The following is an 18,813-nucleotide window of genomic DNA, read 5'->3' as shown; positions in this document are numbered from 1 at the left end:
ACAAGTGAAATGGGAAAAATAAAGCAGGGAAGGGGCATAGGAAATGTGAGAATGACTGACATGGGATGGGGGGAAAGCAGGCCTCTCTGATAAGATGACATTTCTGTGGAGACCAAAGGTGGTGACTAGGCCAGCCCAGGGAAGAGCTGGAGAAAGGGCATTCCGGACACTAGGAGGAGCAAGTGTGAAAATGCCATGTTGGTAGTGGGTTTGGAATGTTGGAGGCATGGCAAAGAAATCACTGAGGCTGGCAAGGAGGGACAGAAGAGAAGGTTGGAGGGAAATGAGGTCAGAAGAGAGATGCATGAGACCGTGTAAGGGTCCTGCGGTACTCTGGCTCTCACTCAGTGAGTTAGGGAGACCTGGAGGGCTCTGAGCAAAGCGGTGACGTGTATTTTATCAGGACTTGTTTTAAGAGGATCATGCTGGCTACTGTTACCACTAAGCTGTGGCAAAGGGCAGGAGTGGGAACAGAGAATCCAGTTAGGAAGCTATTATATTAATCTAGGTGAGAGATCTGGTGGCTGGCTGGCACTGGAGGTGAAAAGAAATAGGGAGTTTCTTGGAGGATATGGCTGATATGGTACTTTCTGAGGGACTGGATACAACAGAAAGCAATACATTCAAGATTTTTGGCTGAAGTCACTAGAAGGATGACTTTACAGGAAAGACTTTGGGATCACTGGAGGTTCTGTTATGGATGTGGTAAGTTTGAGATGCTTAGAAATCAAATTAAAGAAATGGACTAGGCAGGTAGGTATACAAGTCTAGAGTGTAGAGGAGAGATCTGATCCGGTGACATAGAGTTTGTAGTTATTAGAAGACACATAAGTTATATTTAATGCCAGGAGGCTGGACATGATAACCGGGAACCAAGTATCCCTGAGATAGAGAAGAGGTCTGAGGATTGAGCCTGCAGCTCTCCAGTGCTAAAAGGATGAGGATGTGAGGAGAAATCAGCAAGTGATTCTGATAAGGCAAAGCAAATGAATTAAGAAAGAAAAGTGTCTTGGTAGCCAAATGATGACAGTGGCTCAAAGACAAGGGATGATCAGCTGTATCCAATGTTGCAGTTAGTTGTTTTTTTTAAATTTTTTATTTATTTATGATAGTCACAGAGAGAGAGAGGCAGAGACATAGGCAGAGGGAGAAGCAGGCTCCATGCACCAGGAGCCTGATGTGGGATTCGATCCCAGGTCTCCAGGATCGCGCCCTGGGCCAAAGGCAGGCGCCAAACCGCTGCACCACCCAGGGATCCCCAATGTTGCAGTTAGATCAAATACAATGGCACCAGGGAACCGACCACTGGACTTGGTAATGTGGAAATCACTGGTGGTCTTGACAAGTAATGGAGGAGAAAGCCTGACTGGTGTGGATTTAAAAGAGAATGAGAAGACAAGAATTGAAGACAATAGATAGAGGCAACTGTTTCAAGGAATTCTGCTAAAACATGAAAGAAGACACCCAAAAGTTCTAAGAAATGGAAGGAGGAGGTATTTGTCTAGGTTTGTAGTGGTAGGAGATATTGCTGACATTTTCCTAGATGATGATATCAACCAAAGTAGCACAGAGTACTTGTTCACCATGGTCTACATACTCTATTTAAAAGTCACACAGACACTTTTCTAGGAGAGAGGGCGACAGGCTGGATCAGCCCTTTCTTTAAACTCCAAAAAGAGCTACTCTGTGGGTGGCCCATGGAAAACAGACAGAGTTGTTAGCCCTATGTGTAAGCATGAAGCCACCTGCAAGGCTGCCCACAACTGCAAAATCATCTCAGTATGATCATCTTTAATGACAAAGATATCTTCTTGGACTGCATGGCAGGTAATATTAGGGCCTTATATTTGAGTTTCTGTATCATGTCCTCATCTTCTTGATAAGAGAATTCCAAGGCATGTTACTTCTTCCTGACCACCACAATACAGTTCTACTATTAATTAAATGCATATGAAGATGGGACATCTTCTTTAGGAAATTTCTACAGTGAAACCCTAGCTACTGTATCTAATCTGATTCTCCTTTTTAATGCATTGAAGCACAAGTGACTTTAAACCATATGCACTTCTAATTACTGTACTAGAGTAATAGCTGGAACTATTTCTGTTAATAACAAACTCCTCAATCTTTTTGTGTTAGACTGTACTGTTTGTTCACAATTATTCACCCATGCTTCTCTGTAGGTACAGTATACTTCTGTGTCCCATTATCCCTGGGACAAAGATAGCAATGTGACTTGCTTTGGCCCCTGGAATGTGAGTAGCCATGATTTAAGCCATTTTGAGCAAAAGCCCAAAATATGCTTGTATAGCTTAGCTCTTTGTCCCTTTGTGAGCATTTGCCCTCTGCCATGAGAACAAATGGCCTACCTGCTGGATGTTCCTTCAACCTGGGCTCTGGAATGAGGTAATATAAAGAAGCTGGTCAAGCCCAGAGTTCAGCTGAGCCCAGAAACATGGCAGCTGGGCAACATCTTTATGTAACATAACCAGGTATAAATGTTTCTGGTTTTAAGTCATTTAGAATTTGGGATTGTTTGTTCCTACAGCAAAAGATGATTGATACACTCTTATTACATAGTCAGATTCCTCAAGTGTAAGGACCATATTTGTTCTTTATGATATGTCCTTATACCCAGAACAGTGTTCTGAAAGTGTGGGCTCCTAATAAACACATACATAAGAGGGTAAGATTCCTTTGTCCACTGTTTGGTGTTTGTTAGATAGTTTGGTTGCAAGTTTGGAATCAGCTCATAGTTCCTATCACTGACACACTGGCTGCACCAACACCATATTAAGCTCCTTACAATCATGTTCAAAGTTATTCTCACCCTCCTCATTCCTTGATTTTGCTTTAGTGAGTTATGGCTGACTAACCAAGAAAGAATTTAGGCTTCACAGAAGGGAAATTGGATCTTGGCCATCAGATACAGTTGACCCTTGAACAATACGACTTGAACTATGTAGGTCCACTTAAAGATACACTTTTCTTTTATAAATACAGAACAGGACTCTAAATGTGGGGGCTTTTTCATATGATTTTCTTTTTTTAAAACAAGTTTTATTTATTTATTAGAGAGAGAGAGTGGGAGAGCACGTGTGGGGGAGGGGGAGAGGGGGAGGGAGAAGCAGACTTCCTGATGAGCAGGGAGCGCAACTCAGGACTCCATCCCAGGGCCCTGGGATCACAACCTGAGCCAAAGACAGAGGCTTAATCAACTGAGTCACTCAGGCACCCTCCCTATATGATTTTCTTTTCCTTTTTTTTTTTTTAAGACTTTATTTATTTATTCATGAGAGACACACAGAGAGAGGCAGAGACATAGGCAGAGGGAGAAGCAGGCTCCCCGCAGGGAGCCCGATGCAGGACAAAATCCTGGAACTCTGGGATCACGTCCTGAGCCAAAGGGAGATGCCCAACCACTGAGTCACCTAGGCATACCTCTATATAATTTTCTTAATAACATTTTCTTTTCTCTAGCTTACTTCATTATAAGGATATATAATATATATTATATAATATAGCATATTACATATATATATGAATATAGTATATGTAACATCTATATAAATATGTGTTAACTGACTGTATGTTACCAGCAAGACTTTTGGTCAACAGTAGGCTATTAGTAGTGAAATTTTGGGGGAGTCAAAAGTTAATGTGAATTTTCAACTGCACAAGGTGGGGGTCAACATATCTAATCCCCATATTGTTTAAGGGTCAACAGTATACTATTTCCATTCTTAGATTCCCTAAAATAGTTAAGGTCAAGTAGAAAGAATTTGTTCCAAATTTATTTGTGTGGCTTAGCTCCACATTCACTTTTGAGTTTAAGACAGGCCACAAACTTTGCCAAGGGGGTCCCACTGTAAAGAAAACATTCCAACTTCTGCCTTCATTTATCTAGTAAATTCCTCTACCTTGTATATGTGTAAAAATTGACGACAATCAACAGTTATATACCAGCTAATCCTTTACAAGAAGTGGTATTGTATGGAAGGAAAGAGAGTTGGTTTGGAAGTCAGGAGACCTGGTTCTAGCGCTCCTCTGATGTTGGTTAATTAGGCTACTTTGGGAAGATCTTTTCACTATTCTGTGCATGTATGGAAAGAATTGAACAGGTTAATATAAGGTCCTTCACATTTCCATGGTAAAGGTTCAGTGTTCAGCGGATTGCTCTGTTTTCCTGTCCTCTGCTCCCATCTCCAAGCTAGTCTGGTTTCAGCCCAGTCTTAAGTATGGGCCAGATCTGATGGAGCTGACTAGAGAGGGAAAAATCTCAGCACACAAATCTAAAATTATGTTCAGGTTGCACCAATAGGTCAAGGAGGAGTGGAATGAGGAGCTCTCTGAAAGCTGACTTAACCCCCAGAAGCAACTTGGGCTGTACTTTGTTGGAGCTGATGCTGGTGCCCAAAGCTTCTGTACTCAGGGCCTGGGGCTGAGCCATAGTGGGGCAGGCTTCTGGAGGAAGAGGTCAAAGAAGAGCTGTCCACATGGCTGATACCTGGATAGACAATATCTCTTCAATGCTCTTCTGCCTGATTCAGAGAGCTGAACACCCCCAACCCTTAGGCAAAATCAGTTCTCATGAAGACGTGCAGCCTGTCCATAAATAGGGCTTCTGAAGCCAGAAATATCCCATTTGACATGAAAGAAGGAGACGGTTGAGAGAAATTGCAAATAGAACTTTTTAAACATTCCACTGATGCATTTCTGATTGTTCTTTGGAAAAACACAGAAAGTAGAGATAATCTCATTGGCTAAAATACCTTGCAAGCCTCCGGGATTAGCCTTCTTTGATCACCTGGCTCCTCTGCTGCAAATGTATTTTGATTCCCAGCCCAGGACCTTGGGGGATGGCTCAGATGGCCAAGGGATTGCTTTCTCTGTGTAGCCTGTTTTCATTTCACTGTTTGGCTGCTGTGGATGTTTTTCAGCTGTTTACAGGAGCTGGGACCACAGTGTGTTTTAATGGACCCACATCAGAGTTAGGTTTTCTAAAGTAAGGGAATTCATTTAAGAAAAAAAAATGCCTCGATCTATATGGAATAAATGGAATAAATATGTGTTGACTGACCATTCAGCAAAGGACAGCAGAGGGTGGTGACAAAATACACTGCAAAGCAGAAGAATGGCTTTACTTACTTGGGACTCCAGACACCAGCCTCAAGGGGCGCAGCACACGGAATGCTCTCAGTGCCTTCACGTCAAATCCAGCTCCTTTTCCTCCTAGAGCATTTGCCCCATCGGCTTTGGTTGCTTGTTCTAAAATTGCACTGAAAAGCCTAGAAGAGAGGAAGAGGCGATGGAGCTATCAGATCCTGAATTCTCTGAAGGAAGCCTGGGATAGCAGAGTTTGCAGGCGTCCCCAGCCCAGAAACCAGAGCCAAAGAGTGTGTGTTGGAAGGACTGTGACCATCATAAGATGACATTGCCTCAGTGTGCATATCACTGTGCCAAGGGCATGACCACTGTCCAGGGAGGTCTGAGAGACAATGGCCAGACCCTTTGCAGTCATAAAGCTGTGCAGGAACACAACTGGTTTTGTGTAAGCTGGGCAGCCTGGACAGAAATATGAAGTTGCTAAAGTTTGCAGCAGTGCCATGTTATGTCCACAATAACCAAACTATGGAAAGAGCCCAGATGTCCACTGACAGATGAATGGATAAAGAAAATATGGTATATATACACAATGGAATATATAAATGGAAAAAATGGAAAAAATAAAATCTTGCCATTTGCAATGACATGGATGGAACTAGAGGATATTATGCTAAGTGAAATAAGTCAGTCAGAGAAAGACAATTATTAATTATATTATGTCATTCCTATGTGGAATTTAAGAAACAAAACAGAGGATCACAGGGAAACAGAGTAAAAGATAAAACAAGAGGAAATCAGAGAGATTTCTTAACTATAAGAAGTAAACTGAAGGTTGTTGGAGGGGAGGTAGGTGAGGGATAGGGTAACTGGGTGACGAGCACTAAGGAGGGCACTTGATGGGATGAGCACTGGGTGTTATATAAGAATGATGAATTACTGACCTCTATCTTTGAAACCAATAATACATTATATGTCAATTAATTGAATTTAAATAAATTAAAAAATATTTTTAAAAAGTTTGTTGTAGTGCGTCCGTCCCTTTGGAGTGCCCTCTCCCCAGTCCATGGTTTCCTAGCTCCTGCCTTCACGTGGCTGGGACCCACATCTCTCTCTTCCCTACCCACATCCTCAGTCCTAAAGATGCCCCTTAGATTTTGCCTGGGCACAAATAAATGATTCCATAGAAATTGGCTTTGTGCTGCAGATACAAGGATGAGAAACTGAACACTGGCTTTAGCAACATGCAGATTACTGAGGCTTTGAAAACATCTCTTTTGATGGAGTGATGGGGACAAATGCTTAACAGATATGGGTTCAAGAGAGGATAGGAAGGAAAGTTTGAGATAGCTCTAACAGAAATATAATGCAAGCCACAAATATGAACCATATACGTAATTTAAATTTTCTAGTAGCCACATTAAAAAAAGTAAAAAGAAAACAGGTGAAATTAACTATGATAATATATTTTATTTAATACAGCATAACCAAAATATTATCATTTCAACTGTAATAAATACGAAGAATTTTTAATTCTTCGCAGCAAAGGAGTTTGTCACTCCTTTTGTACTGAATCTTTGAAATCTGCTGTGTATTTTACATGGACATTATATTTTAATTTATATTAGCCACATTTCAAGTACTGAGTGGCCACAGCATAGACAACCCTTCTGAGGAATTTTGCTATTAAAAGGTAGTAGAATGGGCATTGAGGGGGGCACTTGACAGGATGAGCACTGGGTGATATGCTATATGTTGGCAAATTGAACTCCAATAAAAAATTTTTTTAAAAAAAGGTAGTAGAGGGCAGCCCGGATGGCTCAGCGGTTTAGCGCTGCCTTCGACCCAGGGCGTGATCCTGGAGATCTGGGATCAAGTCCCACGTTGGGTTCCTGCGTGGGGCCTGCTTCTCCCTCTGCCTGTGTCTCTGCCTCTCTCTCTCTCCTCTGTGGCTGTCATGAATAAATAAATAAAATCTTAAAAAAAAAAGTTAGTAAAAGAAAAAAGATGGTTGCCAGAAGAGGGTGTGAAATCAAGAGGGTTGTGTTTGTTTTTAAATGGGAGAAACAGCAGCATTTTTATATGTGATGGGAGTTATGTAACAGAGACAGACAATCTGACCATGCAGAAGTGAGAGGACAATTACTGGGAGGATTGATATCCTTCAGGAGGCAGGAAGGAATCTCCTGCACCCTGAGGGGTACTGGCCCTAGACAGGGGAAGGGATGGTTTATCATGGCTCAAATGGGAAGGCACATTATAGGGGTACAGATGTTTTTTCCTGATTATACCTGTTTTCATAGGGAAACAGGTAGCAAGGTCATCGGCTTTTTACATTGAAAATGTGAAAGGGGAGCAGGTATTGGAAGTTTAGAGGAGGCAAAGGTGTAAGAATCACCAAAGAAAGCAGAAGAGTGAATGGGCTAGGCACATAGAATAGGTTTGTCAGGTATCCTCAAGGACCTATTTGAAGTTGGTTATCACAGGTGTAAAGTGAAACCCATCAACTCAGCTTTGCATGTTTCTTTACCCCTTTCAATGGCACAGCTTCAGGTAGCAGGTGGTTCTCTATCTAGTTGGATTTGACTGGAGTTGGTGTTTTTCCAAATGAGCAAGGTAAATGGAGAAAGAAGGATGTTGACTGTGCATGTAAGTGAGAGATTGTGCTGGGGCTGGGCATCTAAGCTGGTTGAAAGGAGAACTGGACATGATGGGCAGAGGAACAGAGAGAATGGAACAGGAAGAATGGATTGTCAGAGTCAAAGTGCTGGAGGGAGAGAGCTAGAAATACCGATGGTAGTGTTTCCAGAGTAGAATGTTTGGTTTGAGACTATGGGAGAGGGAGCAGTTGTTAGTTATGGCAGGGATATTGGCTATAACCATGGGAGTGGGCAATTGAGACAGGACAGAGTCAGGATTCCTGGCGGGAGGGGGGAAATATCAAGGAGCCAAGAAGATACTGGAGGGGATAGCAGGAATAGTGAGTTTGGACAGACTTGGGAGTGAGCCAAGAGCTCATGTCTTCAAGGAATGAGGAGTCCCTAGAGGCCTATAGAGTACCCCCCACAAAGAGAAGTAAGGGTGGAAGGGTCTGATCACACATCAGAACTGGAGGTTGCTAGGAAGGGGGAAGGGCCAGCAGCCTGAAAGCAGAAATAAGAGAAATTCAGGGCTCCTCTCCGGACTCTGGGCTGTGGATCAAGGCATTTGGGAGAGAGTGGCCATCTCTTGAGAGATTGCAATGAAGCAGGACCCTTGGAAGAGCCAGGAAGTTAAGTGACTGGCTAGAGACAAAGCTGAAGGTTTAGGGCAGCATTTGGGCCATCTGCTTATCTGCAAGTGAAATTTTGTTGGAGTGCAGCTACACCCATCATTTATGCACTGCTGTTGTCTGTTGCTGTTTCCTCACTAGGGTTGAATAGTTGGGACAAAGTGTGAGCTGAAAATGAGTATCTGGCCCTTTATAGAAAATGTTTGCTGACCCTGAATGGGCAGTGGCCTGTGAGGAGCAGAAAGCACAGTGGAAAGGTCTCAGTGGGATGGCTAGGGAGAGGGGGCACAGGATGCAAAGCGCCATGTGGGGATGGGAACCTGGGATCTTGGGATTTTTGTGGTTAACAAGAAAAAGAAGGAATTGGACATGGGGCAATTTCTGTCCTTTGTACTAAAGATGATTACCAATTCACTGTCAGCAGAGTGTGTGCTGGGTCATGGCCTAGGGTCACAAAGGAAGCCCAGGGATCAGGACCAGGTCTCCATACTTGAGGCCAGGCCAACCTTGTTCTAGAGAAATAAGCTTGAGCTCCTGAAATGACTCATGCTCAGGGAACTGGATCTGGAAACAGAAGAGGCTGTAGCCAGGGGCTTAGCTTTGCAGAAACTCATATCAAGGCAGGACCCAGGAATGGGGAGGTTGACCTAGATTAAGAATTTCTAAACTCTGCTCCATGGAACTCCTTGAGGACTTCTTGGACATCAAGGCCAGAGATAAGTGGCTGGAATATAGTGGCTTTCATGGGTCTCTGAGTAAGGCTTTGCTTGAACAATGGGTTCTGAAGCTAAAAGAACTTTGACAACTCTAGCCAGACCACATCTAAAGTCCTTCTCAGCCCTGTGATTCTTTCAGCTTAGCTTGACAATTTGATGGTGTCATATACGTTAGCTAGTGATGCCTTGAACCCCAGGCAGAGTTGCCAGGATGGGGGAATCGGGCTTCTTTCTCTGCAGAGAAATGTTCTTTGCACTGAAGTCTAGATCAGTGAAATCTTAGAAAATGGAGACCAGCTTTGCAAGTCTGTCCAACAACATTCCAAATCCAAGCCAGATTTGGCTCCTAGTATTTCCTAGAAGAAAACAATATGCTTATTAGGGTGCAAGATGTTCACAAAATATTATTTATTGAAGGAAACAGAGGTTCGACAACTTTCTTCTCTTTCCTCAGTCCCAACTTAAAGCAGACACTTTATTAAGTGTCTAATTTTAATTTTGAAGGGGTAAAAATATTCAGGAATGGGTCTAGGAGGTGTTCCTGGCTTGTTGGGTCTGGTGTGATTCTCCTTGATTAGATACTATAAAGCTACTGCTTGATGCCTACCTGTCACTAAGGGCTGGATGCTTGGTGACAGGGAGGTAGGGGTAAGGATTCTCCAGGAGTTGTGTCTCGCAGTTCCTTAGCCAGACATTGGAGTTTTTAAAAAGAGACAATGAGGCTCTAGAGGATCCAGAAAGTCAGAAAGGCAGGGCCACCATACTGCAAGAGAGATAGTAGCAAAAGCCCTTGTGGTTGAAATAGAATGTCTCAGGCAGGGGGATTTAGTGAGGATCCCTAGGTCCCTGGGTTGGTCCCTGGGTTGGGGTGGGGAGAGGTAGCTCACAGAGGCCTCTGAAGTCCCTCCTACTTTCACTCAGCAGTTCCATTTCCCCACTGTACCAAAGAGACCCTTCCACTTTCGGAAGAAAATGTGACAGGTTTGTGGGGGTTAAGAAATGCCTCTTATCACAGGCTTCCAGCATGGCAATGCAGAAATGAGAGAGCAGCTTTCTGCCTGGCACTCAGACAGTAGGCAGGCAAACCCAGCTTTCCCAGGGCAAGGCACATTCCCCTCTGATTGCAGGAGGGCAGAAGAAATTTTCCCCTAAGTGGCTGCAGAGGAGCCTAAGAGAGTAGGTATTTCCCAGGAGACATAAGGGAAACAGAGGGATATCCATTTAATATGATTTTTAAAAAAGGGCAGGGAAAAGAGACATAGCTGAAGAGAGGAGGTTGAGCTACACCGTTTGTGTGTGTGTGTGTGTGTGTGTGTGTGTGTGTGTGTGTGTGTGTGATTTCTCCAGTTAGAAGGATGGGCCAAGATCTAGACTAGACAGAGAGCCCCTAGGACAAATGCCCTTAGAGAAGAGAAAGTAGGTGTCAAATATGTCCATGTGTGATATTAGTGGGGAGGAAGCCCAAAGGCTTATGGTGAACCACAAGCTAAGTAACCTCTAGTATCATGACCTCTGTGGCTTAAACAGTCAACCAGAGGCATCTTTTGGAAGAGGGCCAAGTCTAGATGCTTTCCTCTTCATCAGCCTCATGGCCTAGAACCCAGGAAGATGTGACTGAAATATGGGTTGAGCCCACAAAGTCTGCCCTCTGTGCTTACTGGGAGGAACAGCAGGGTGAGGGATACAGCAAGGTCCAAACAAGCAAAAGATGAGCAAGGGTCACCAAGTGTGCAGCTGCATGATAAGGCATATGATCCCCCCATCCCATAGCTCCTGTTTGAGCTCTGACCCATACTTCCTCTTTCTACCTCCCAGGCTGTAGGGAAGGCCATGAAGAGGGCAGACAACTCTAACTCATTCCATAAACATGAGAGGAAGAGCTTCTCTGCCTAAATAAAATTAGTTCCCGAAGGTACCCTTCTCTCTTATCATGTCATTCCTGGGGCTCTTTTCTATGCATGTGTGAAAGGTTCCCTAGAGTCTGAGGCCTTGAGAAATACATTGAATTTGAAAGGACTAGGGGCCTTTGGAACAAGGCACCTTAAATGCCTTTGCTAGGTTTACCGACTTATTTCAAGGCATTTATTTGTTCAGTTACTCTTTTGTTTATCCTGGTGTAAACAGAAGCAGCAAGATCTCTTATAGCTGCATCCTCACTCTGAGTCCTCAGGAGCCGGATCTATGCCTGGCAAATACTCCAACAACTTTAGTGCTTCTCATGTTACCCAAATATCCTTTGGAGTTAATGTGGCCAAAGTGTGTCATTCATTGGCTATGCAAAAAAAGACAACAAAGAAAACCTCTAAAACAGTTTGAAACAACCTTTATAAGTCATCCAGATGCCCAGATACAAGGAAATAACTTCTAAATGGTCTTGATTTGCTCTTGCTATTTCCTGCAGAAAGACCATACACTCACATGAGATAACCAGCAGTAAGTGCTCTGGAGGAGTCCAGAAGGACCTGTGTCTTCACTGGGATGGCACAAATGGTGCCAATCAAAAATAGGTTCCTGGGATATGAGCCTAATGACATACTGTAGCCTGTTGGAACACCAAGGGAATAAAAATGCAAGGTGGTCACCACATGACCACTCTTCAGGCTCAGAGAAACAACAAATTAGCTCAGAGAAGCCAGCTTCTTCTGATGTAGAATCTGCTGTAAAGGTGCTCTCTTTTCATAAAATAGATAAGTGGTTGGAACTTCATCAACTGTGTCTTAATAAACTATGTTTCACATAGCACATGTACAAATATTTCACAGAGGATCTTTTGGTAAAGTTACTAATTCTTAGATAAGGAGATCATCACTTCCAAATTTTATTTTATGATACTTTACATTGCCTTTTTAAAAAGGCTATATTGATCTTGCTTTATCTTATGCTACAGTAGAATAGCATGTTTGGGGAAGGTGTGTTTGGTTCTACTTATGCCACCAGAACCTTGGCTCTTCATAGTTCTGTCTTCTCCTCACCCACCCACCTCAATAGGCTTGTTTCCTGGGGCCCTGGATGAAGCCCACCATAGAGGTGAGAGCGAGCCCATAGCACCTTGTATTTCAGCTGCGCCCCCACCCCCATGTCCATGTGCTGCTTGCAGGCAAACTGGACTAAACCCTGCTCAGGGACACAGCTGGGGAACTGCCTGAAGAGCTGTCCTGTCGGACAGATGCAGCTGGAGATGGAATAAAAGACCTTAAGCAGGGGAATCTCTTTGGCTGCACAGAGGACTCTGAGTTCCATTAAAAGCACTCAGATTCTACTCTGTGTGTGTGTGTGTGTGTGTGTGTGTGTGTGTGTATGTGATCCTAAGTGAGAGCTCTTTTCACTTTGGAGAAAGTCTGGATTCAAAGTGATTTTTAATGGATCCTCTCATCTTGCCTAGTGCCCAGTGCCATTGTGACCAAATCAAAAAGGGATACAAATACAGAAGGAAAAGGAGGCACGTGTTGGTGGATGGTGAGGCGTGAAGGGAGGGAAGACATAAAGGTAGTTATACTTACCCTACAACCACAATTATAAAATCTAGTAAATTCCAACCATTGCGGAGGTAAGCGTTGGGGTGAAAGAGAAGTCCATAGGCTATTACTTTTAAAAATGCTTCCACAGTAAAAATTATGAGAAAGAGATATTCCACTCGTTCCTAGGAAACAAAAACAGAGGGAGAGAAAAATAAAGTCAATGGGATTGGAGATCTGGAAAGTTCTGAAATAGCAGATCTCACAAGCAGGTGGGGGAGAGTGTGTTGCCCCCTCTGTGGCAGGATCTAGGGGAACACTGGGTAGGACCCTCAAGCCAGATTACCAACTTCACAGTCTGTTCCAAACTTAGAGCTCCACTTCATTGAGCATTAAGGGTTTTTTTAGTCTTTAAATGTCCCCTGTTAAAATGCAAGTGTTAGGGTGGTAGAAGAGTTACACATTTTAGAGAAATATCTTATGTAGTTAATCAGTAAATACTGTTGGCAAATTGAATTCAGATAAAATATTTTTAAAAATTCACACACACACAAAATCAGTGAATGTTTCATTGTACCTTCTCAGAAGAGAAGTCATAATGTCTTGATCCAGAGGGAAATGATGCCAGGACAGAGGAGTATAGTGCTCAGAAAAGAGGGGACAGTACTACAGGAAAAAGTGCACCATAACCTTGAGGTAACAAACCCTGAAGATAACAGAAACCATTTTGGGGGAAGGTACTAACCACATTCTCCAAAATGATAGACCAGAAATATGGCCGCAAAGAAGTTGAGGCATTGAAAATCTCCCACAGCAGCTGAAACACAGGCAATCTGCTCATATACACTGACCCTGGACCTGAAGTCTGTCTCTTTCTTGAGAAAATAAAAATCTTTGTCCAAAGACATACACTTGTCCAAAGACAGAGGAAGATCAGCATTTCCAGGATGGAGGCAGGCACTGAGGTGGGACGGTGAAGAGAAAAGGCACATCTCTTTTCTCAAGGGGTGGAAGGTAGTGTTTTTCCTCCTTCTGCCACCTTGAGGAAGGCTTTGCATTTAAGGATGAAACTGCTGTCCCTGGGAGCCCACACTTAACAGGACAAACTTGTTGGCTCAATTAGAGCGAGCCGACTCTGTGCTGATTCACTGGCTTCCCTCACCACTAATTGCTTTCTCCCACAACCTTATTCCCAGTGCAGAGCCTTAATAGTCCCCACCAGGCGAAGTCTGCCTGGATGCCTTCATGCTCCACTGCTCACCTTTGCAGGAGCCTCAGCCCATCTCTCACTGGAGCCACAAAACACTAGTCCACATGGCATTCGGCCACAGATCCTCCAAGCAGGACACTCCCAATCACAGCCCCCAGGAGGCAGCAGGCTCAGACTCCTGGACCTAACTTCCCATCCTGTTGGGTCAGATGGAGCTCACGGAAGACCTCCAGGTCATACCCACACTGTGGAGACAGGGCATCACCTGCTCCCAGCCTAGATTGCTGGAAAGGTGCTCCAAGACTGGGGGCATTGGAGCCTGATGGGGAGCTCTGTGGGGAGAGGTCAGCCCACACAGAAGCCTGTGCTCCTATCCATTCTTTCCTGATTTTCTAGACTTGGAATAAGTGCTCATTTCACCATGCCCACCTCAAGGTGAAGCAGTTTGAGAATGCAAAGTAAATAAATGCAGAATTCTGGGCCCTACCCAGACCTATTGAAGCAGGTCTCCCAGGTATGGAGCCAGGAAAAGTGCATTGCAGACAATTTAAGGCATTTCTGAGGCACCCTAAAGTTTAAGAACCACTGATCCATGTACCGATGAAGACCCTGATCAGGAAGGAGCTGTGAGAAGGGAATAGAGAGACCAGCATTAACCAGCACCTCAGAGGCAAGCTTGTCTTTTACTCACTACCCATTACAGAATCATAAAGTTGGTCTGGGCACATGGCTGCCTGGGGTGGGGGAGCATGATCCAGGAACAATTAGTATTATGTGGGAACCTCTAGTCTTTAAAAATTAGGTGATGTAAAAAAAAATTAGGTGATGTTGGGTTAAAGTGTCCATCATTGAAAGGGAAAGCATGTTACAAAAGGGCATAGTGCAACCTGAGGGAACTTATGGAAAGTGTGTGTGTGGAGAACGTTAGGTAATGCTGGCATCTGATCAGCTGGAGTGAAAACAATGGGGCTGGAGAGGTGGCCAGGAGTAAGATGACCAGGGGCTTTGTGGCTACATCTGGCTGCTTGGATTCTATTCTGAGGAGATCGTGAATGATGGACTCAGATGTGTACAGTAGTCTGTCATGGACCTAGAGAGCGAGGGTGGTGATGGGATTGGAGGGAGTCAGGGTGGTGACCCATGCAGAGATCATGGAGGCTTGAGCCAAGATAGACAGCAGGATTGGTGAAAACTAGATGGGTCTGAGAGATAGAAAGGATGTGATTTGGTTTCTGGTTGCATGTAGGGGTTGGGGGAAGAGGCGGCAAAAGAACTACTGCCCCCCTCCCTGAGTTTTCTAACTTGGGTGACTCTGGATGGTGATGCCTCTCACTGAAGGGGGAGACTTTGGGGGAGGGACATCAGTTCCAGGTTTGCTGAATTAAAGCATTTGTGGGACATTCAGTCAGGGCTACTGGTGATCAGGTATAGAGGGTTTCGGGGGAGTTCAGCTTGCAGGGGTGGGCTAAAGTAGGTTGCCCTGGTACAACATGCCTAAAAAGAGGAGAGATGAGGCTGGAATCCCTCTACATGAGGGGCAATCTCATCCCCTGGAAACCACTTTCATATTATAGGAATGTACTTCCTTAGCAGAAGTTATAAGATCCTGCTTAAAGCCATTGGGTCAGAGAGAGAGAATCTTGGAGGGTATCTAATTAACCACTTCACAATCTAGAAGAAATGGATGCATTTCTGGAAAACCACAAATTACCAAAACTGGAACAGGAAGAAATAGAAAACCTGAACAGGCCAATAACCAGGGAGGAAATTGAAGCAGTCATCAAAACCCTCCCAAGACACAAAAGTCCAGGGCCAGATGGCTTCCCAGGGGAATTCTATCAACCATTTAAAGAAGAAACAAAACCTATTCTACTAAAGCTGTTCCAAAAGATAGAAAGGGATGCAATACTTCCAAACTCATTTTATGAGGCCAGCAGCATCACCTTAATTCCAAAACCAGACAAAGGCCCCACCAAAAAGGAGAATTATAGACCAATATCCCCGATGAACACAAATGCAAAAATTATCAACAAGATACTAGCCAATAGAATCCAACAGTACATTAAGAAGATTATTCACCATGACCAGGTGGGATTTATCCCTGGGATGCAAGGTTGGTTCAACACTTGTAAAGCAATCAACGTGATAGATCATAGCAACAAGAGAAAAAACAAGAACCATATGATCCTCTCAATAGATGCAGAGAAAGCATTTGACAAAATACAGCATCCATTCCTGATCAAAACTCTTCAGAGTGTAGGGATAGAGGGAACATTCCTCAGCATCTTAAAAGCCATCTACGAAAAGCCCACAGCAAATATCATTCTCAATAGGGAAACACTGGGAGCCTTTCCCCTAAGATCAGGAACACGACAGGGATGTCCACTCTCACCACTCCTATTCGACAGAGTACTAGAAGTCCTAGCCTCAGCAATCAGGCAACAAAAAGAAATAAAAGGCATTCAAATTGGCAAAGAAGAAGTCACACTCTCCCTCTTTGCAGATGACATGATACCGTACATAGAAAACCCAAAAGACTCCACCCCAAGATTGCTAGAATTCATACAGCAATTCAGCAATGTGGCAGGATACAAAATCAATGCCCAGAAATCAGTAGCATTTCTATACACTAACAATGAGACTGAAGAAAGAGAAATTAAGGAATCAATTCCATTTACAATTGTACCCCAAAGCATAAGATAACTAGAAATAAACCTAACCAAAGAGGTAAAAGGATCTATACCCTAAAAACTACAGAAAACTTCTGAAAGAAATTGGGGAAGACACAAAGAGATGGAAAAATATTCCATGCTCATGGATTGGAAGAATTAATATTGTGAAAATGTCAATGCTACCCAGGGCAATTTACACATTCAATGCAATCCCTATCAAAATACCATGGACTTTCTTCAGAAAGTTAGAACAAATTTGGAGTGGAACAAAGATTTGTGTGGAATCAAAAAAGACCCCGAATAGCCAGGGGAGTATTGAAAAAGAAAACCAGAGCTGGGGGCATCACAATGCTGGATTTCAAGTTGTACTACAAAGCTGTGATCATCAAGACAGTGTGGTACTGGCACAAAAGCAGACACCTAGATTAATGGGACAGAATAGAGAACCCAAAAATGGGCCTCAACTCTATGGTAAACTAATGTTTGACAAAGCAGGAAAGACTATCCACTGGAAGAAAGACAGTCTCTTCAATAAATGGTGCTGGGAGAATTGGACAGCCACGTGCAGAAGAATGAAACTAGACCATTCTCTTAAACTAGACACAAAGATACACTCAAAATGGATGAACAATCTAAATGTGAGGCAAGAATCCATCAAAATCCTAGAGGAGAACACAGGCAACACCCCTTTTGAACTTGGCCACAGCAACTTCTTGCAAGAGACATCTATGAAGGCAAGGGAAACAAAAGCAAAAATGAACTATTGGGACTTAATCAGGATAAAAAGCCTCTCTGCACAGCAAAAGGAACAGTCAACAAAACTAAAAAACAACCTACAGAATGGGAGAAGATATTTGCTAATGACATAGCAGATAAAGGGCTAGTATCCAAGATCTATAAAGAACTTATTAAACTCAACAGCAAAAAAAAAAAAAAAAAAAACAAACAATCCAATCGTGAAATGGGCAAAAGACATGAACAGAAATTTCACAGAGGAAGACATAGACATGGCCAACATGCACATGAGAAAATGCTCTGCATCACTTGCCATCAGGGAAATACAAATCAGAACCACAATGAGATACCACTTCATCAACAAGACAGGAAACAACAAATGTTGGAGAGGATGTGGAGAAAGGGGAACCCTCCTGTAGTGTTGGTGGGAATGTCAACTGGTGCAGCCACTCTGGAAAACTGTGTGGAGGTTCCTCAAAGAGTTAAAAATAGAGCTACCTCCTACCCAGAAATTGCACTACTGTGGATTTACCCCAAATATATAGATGCAGTGAAACACTGAGACACCTGCACCCCAATGTTTATAGCAGCAGTGTCCCCAATAGCCAAACTGTGGAAGGAGCTTCAGTGTCCATTGAAAGATGAATGGATAAAGAAGATGTGGCCTACATATTCAATGGAATATTACTCAGCCATCAGAAGAGATGAATACCCAACCATTTGCTTCGACATGGATGGAACTGGAGAGTATTATGCTGAGTAAAGTAAGTCAATCGGAGAAGGACAAACATTATATGGTCTCATTCACTTGAATATAAAAAATAGTGAAAGGGATTATAGGGGAAAGGAGGGGAACAGAGCGGGAAATATTAGAGAGGGTAACAGAACATGAGAGACTCCTAACTCTGGGAAACAAACAAGGGGTAGTGGAAGGGGAGGTGGGCAGGGGGATGGGGTGACTGGGTGATGGGCACTGAGGGGGGAACTTGGCGGGATGAGCACTGGGTGTTATATATTGACAAATCAAACTCCAATAAAAAATATACAAAAAAATTAACCTATTCACTTGAAAAACCAGTATGCTGATAAGATACCAAGGCCAGGGAGGCATATGCAGAAGATGGGAAACCAGAGGTCCAAGAGTCCATTCATTCGTCTTGCCTTCCTGGTGTCAACGGAATGTTTCTCACTGGGCCTCACTTATCCCCAAAGACACAACTGGGATCTGATATAGAACTGAAAAGGGTTCAGAGGACCAGTAAGAAGGAGTCTGGATAAAGAATCCTGAGAAGGGGCAGATGCCTGTTGCTGTAGTGCCTGGAACACATTTATCTGTGCTGCTAATTGAGGGAGTGTGCTGATGGTCCTATTGTATTCATTCTGACCTTAGAGAGATGAATACCCTACAGTTAACCCCACCCCACCCCACCCCACCCCCACAAACCCAAGACAGATACAAACAAAAACTTAAACAAGTGAAACAGCTTGGTTGATCCTTTCAAAACATATGTTGTGTTGCCACAGAACACCTGAGGGTGAAAATGAATGGCGTGGAGAAATGAAAAAGTTTGTCCAAGACCATTCTGTTGCTGCGCTGATGTCTTGGCACCTCTGGTCCTGTGAATACACACTCCTTCACAGCCCTCCTCCT

At 43.5% G+C, this 18,813-nt stretch overlaps 1 protein-coding gene across 39 annotated transcripts in view; it reads right to left on the bottom strand.

Moving 5' to 3' along the window:
- Nucleotides 1–18,813, bottom strand: part of CACNA1C (calcium voltage-gated channel subunit alpha1 C) — a 746,601-nt gene that overhangs the window by 253,219 nt on the left and 474,569 nt on the right. For all 39 annotated transcript variants that reach the window (XM_025461617.3, XM_035706871.2, XM_035706874.2 and 36 more), the window contains 2 exons: nucleotides 12,591–12,730; nucleotides 5,149–5,288 (listed from right to left, as the gene is read on the bottom strand). In XM_025461617.3, coding sequence (XP_025317402.3) covers nucleotides 5,149–5,288; nucleotides 12,591–12,730 — 280 coding nt within the window. The remainder of the gene's footprint in view (nucleotides 1–5,148; nucleotides 5,289–12,590; nucleotides 12,731–18,813) is intronic.

This window comes from Canis lupus, chromosome 27 (genome assembly GCF_003254725.2).
Source record: "Canis lupus dingo isolate Sandy chromosome 27, ASM325472v2, whole genome shotgun sequence".
Classification (NCBI taxonomy): domain Eukaryota; kingdom Metazoa; phylum Chordata; class Mammalia; order Carnivora; family Canidae; genus Canis; species Canis lupus.
Note: the sequence above shows the minus strand (reverse complement) of the source record. Positions and strands in the feature narration are given on the sequence as shown.